The 2783-nt window shown below is 55.0% G+C and overlaps 1 protein-coding gene across 1 annotated transcript; it reads right to left on the reverse strand.

The window, feature by feature from the left end:
* Positions 1 to 591: 591 nt before the first annotated feature.
* On the reverse strand, positions 592 to 1620 carry AURANDRAFT_33255 (hypothetical protein; the record flags this gene model as incomplete). Its single annotated transcript, XM_009043076.1, has 2 exons — positions 592 to 720; positions 769 to 1620. 2 exons carry the CDS (start codon positions 1618 to 1620, stop codon positions 592 to 594), a joined length of 981 nt encoding a protein of 326 aa, XP_009041324.1.
* Between the last annotated feature and the right edge of the window lie 1163 nt (positions 1621 to 2783).

A 2783-nucleotide genomic window follows, 5' to 3' on the forward strand; every position in this document is an offset into this window, starting at 1 on the left:
GTGGCTCGCTGCTCTCCTAGTTATTGGCTATTTCTTATGGATATTGTATCTTGGTATCTCCCTGCTTTTCTTCTTCTCTTGTCGCTTTTAACGGGTGTGTGGTGGTGTCGGTGTTAGTTAGTTGGCGGGGTTGGTTTAAACTTCAAGTGCCCATTTAGTTGAAGGGCAACTTACATTCTCCTTCGAAGAGGGGATTCTGGCTGCGAAGTGAGCTGGTTATCCCCGCGGGGGTGGTGGTGGTGGTGGTGGTGTGTGGGGGGGGCACATGCCAGGACTATCTTCCTCCGAGATCGAGCTGCAATCTTCGGCACGCCAATTCGGCACGCCATGCACAAGTCGAATGCCTCGATTGCACTCCCAGTACGCATCATTGCGCGATATTCGGGAACCACCACGTCGACATTTGGCTGGTCGACATTTTCCGCAATGCAGGGATAAACCTCAAGTTTATCACAACTATCCTTTGACGGGTGCGACGGATAATCGAAAGTTCGCTCGGTATGCTTACCAACATCAAGATCTCTGTTGAGCACGAGGGCTAGCTAGCCTGCTCGCGATGTATCAACTCAGTCCTCACTCGAGGCCCTGAGGTTATTCGAGTAGAAGGCGCCAGACGACTGTAAATACGATAGACTGGAGCCCATTGGCAATGATGCGGGTGGAAAGACCTCGAGTGAAGAATGCGGACGCACCATTCATCATGGCAATATCGCGAACTATCTGGGCATATGTTCGGTCTGCTGCTTTAGACTTTGCGTCATTATTCACTGCTGTGAGAGACCTCTGAGCGGCCATAGATTGTTTTGTAGTCTTAATTACTCGAATGGGATTAGATGCAACGTCGGAAGCGATAGATGAAATGAAGCCCATTAATGCGAGACGAATTGAGTTATAGATGGCCTTGTTGTGCTTAGGGTAGAGAACATTGAGAACATTAAATGTCAAAAACCAAGGGTAGTGGCCCATGAACGTCGAGGCAGCCATCGCGTACGCACCCGTGTAGAGTATAGAGATGTTTCCATGCGCAAAAGCATGACGAGTGACGGCATTGAAGCCATAGCAGCCATCAACCTGAGACACCGTCTTCAGAGTGTCAATGGGCATAAGTACACAACGGTAGCATGTCGTTAGCAGCGACCCGAGCATTGTCACCACATAGATGGGGTACTTTCCCAACCCAAAAGCATCTGTGTCGCGAAGGCCAAGAACGAGCGTATTTGCTGCCGCAGACCCAAATCGAGTCAGAGGACCTTGCAAAATAGCAAAGGGAAGTCCACGGTATAATCGGCGAACGCCACCATCTTCCCAAAGAACAAGGAGTACAGCTCGCAGGCTTCCACCATGTCGGTACTGATAGTTCATTGCCGTGCGCAACCACATGAACATGAGTACCTGTGCTACGCCTGCAATCGAGCCTGTTATTCCACCTGTAAAGGCTTCCTTGAGCGATCCAGCTGGCGCCGTTTTAGTAAGTTCTCCATCTATCGGCACACTACCCCCGCGTGACACACGGGAAACGTCTTTCCTCGAATATTGAGACCTGCTTCGCAAGGTAAGTTGCGACCTAGCAAAGGATCTCCGAGCGACCAATAAAGAAGCTAACAAGCTTATGGATCGCATGGGTTCCGCACTGAGCGAGAACGAGATCACCAGGCCGGAAGTTTAGAGATTAAACGGATTTATCTCTGATGATCCAGGAAGTAGCGGCCGAAGCAGAGAGCGTGTTTATATCTCAAGAGTGAAGGCCGAGCGAGCCGAGACCAGACCGGACGAACTGGTGAGATATATCTATTGTATCCCAGGTTCCCTCCACTTAGCGTTTTGTATCTCCCACTAAGCCTCCACTAGTCTGAGGCTAAAGGAAGCAAAGTACCCCCCCCCCCCCCACGAGGGGAGGCTGGGCCCGATTGGACTAATAATACCAGAATGGAGGCCACCTCAGCGGGGACGGAGGCGGGTAGGGCAGGTGCGGGAATTGCCCCATGAGGAGAGCGAATCTATGCATGATCCGACACTTTTTTTAGTTGCCGCTGAGCTCGGCTAGCTTTGTTAACGACTTTCCCGGTACATTCGATGGCGAGTGCTTCTCAGGACTTGAGCGAGGTTCTGCTGGAGAACTTTACGAAATCGGGATCGATTTCCACGAACCCAGACTCTTTGATTATCAGCTAGATGCCCTCTATCCATCGCACTAGGCGGCGCCGCCAAATTCGACGATCTGCAATCGGCAGAGTTTCAGTGTCCCCCCTTTGTACAAGCGGGCGTCCTACGTCGACAGCGAATACAAGGCGCACGCGAAGCAGATCGACGTCGAGATCAGCGGCGTCACCGACGGCCCGATGTTCCGCGCGTTGAGCTCCTACGGCGGCTGCGTCGGCCTCGTCTTCGGCCAGTTTTCCGAGGCCTCCAAGGACGTCTCGTCCCTGCTCGCGGACGTCGCGACCGCGCTCGCCGAGTCGCGCTGGATCTCCATGGGCTGCGCTTGCCCCGACCAGGCGAAGGCCCTGCTCAGCAACGAGCTCCACCGCGAGTGGGGCACCACCGCCGCGAAGTACCGCGCGCGCTACCTGATCTCCGGCCTCAAGTTCGCCGACGGCACCTGGAAGTCCGCCGCCCGTGCCCTCTCCCACCGACTCGAAGACGGCGCGCGCCGCCTCGCGGACCGCGCCGCCCTCGCCACCCTCACGACCAACCTCCGCCGCGACGGCGCCTCCGCCGCCGCCTGGCTCGGTCCGCCGAGGTACCCCGCGAACCGCCCTGCTGGATAAGCGCCTCCCCCCTAA

The sequence above is a fragment of the Aureococcus anophagefferens genome (genome assembly GCF_000186865.1).
Source record: "Aureococcus anophagefferens unplaced genomic scaffold AURANscaffold_41, whole genome shotgun sequence".
NCBI lineage: Eukaryota > Pelagophyceae > Pelagomonadales > Pelagomonadaceae > Aureococcus > Aureococcus anophagefferens.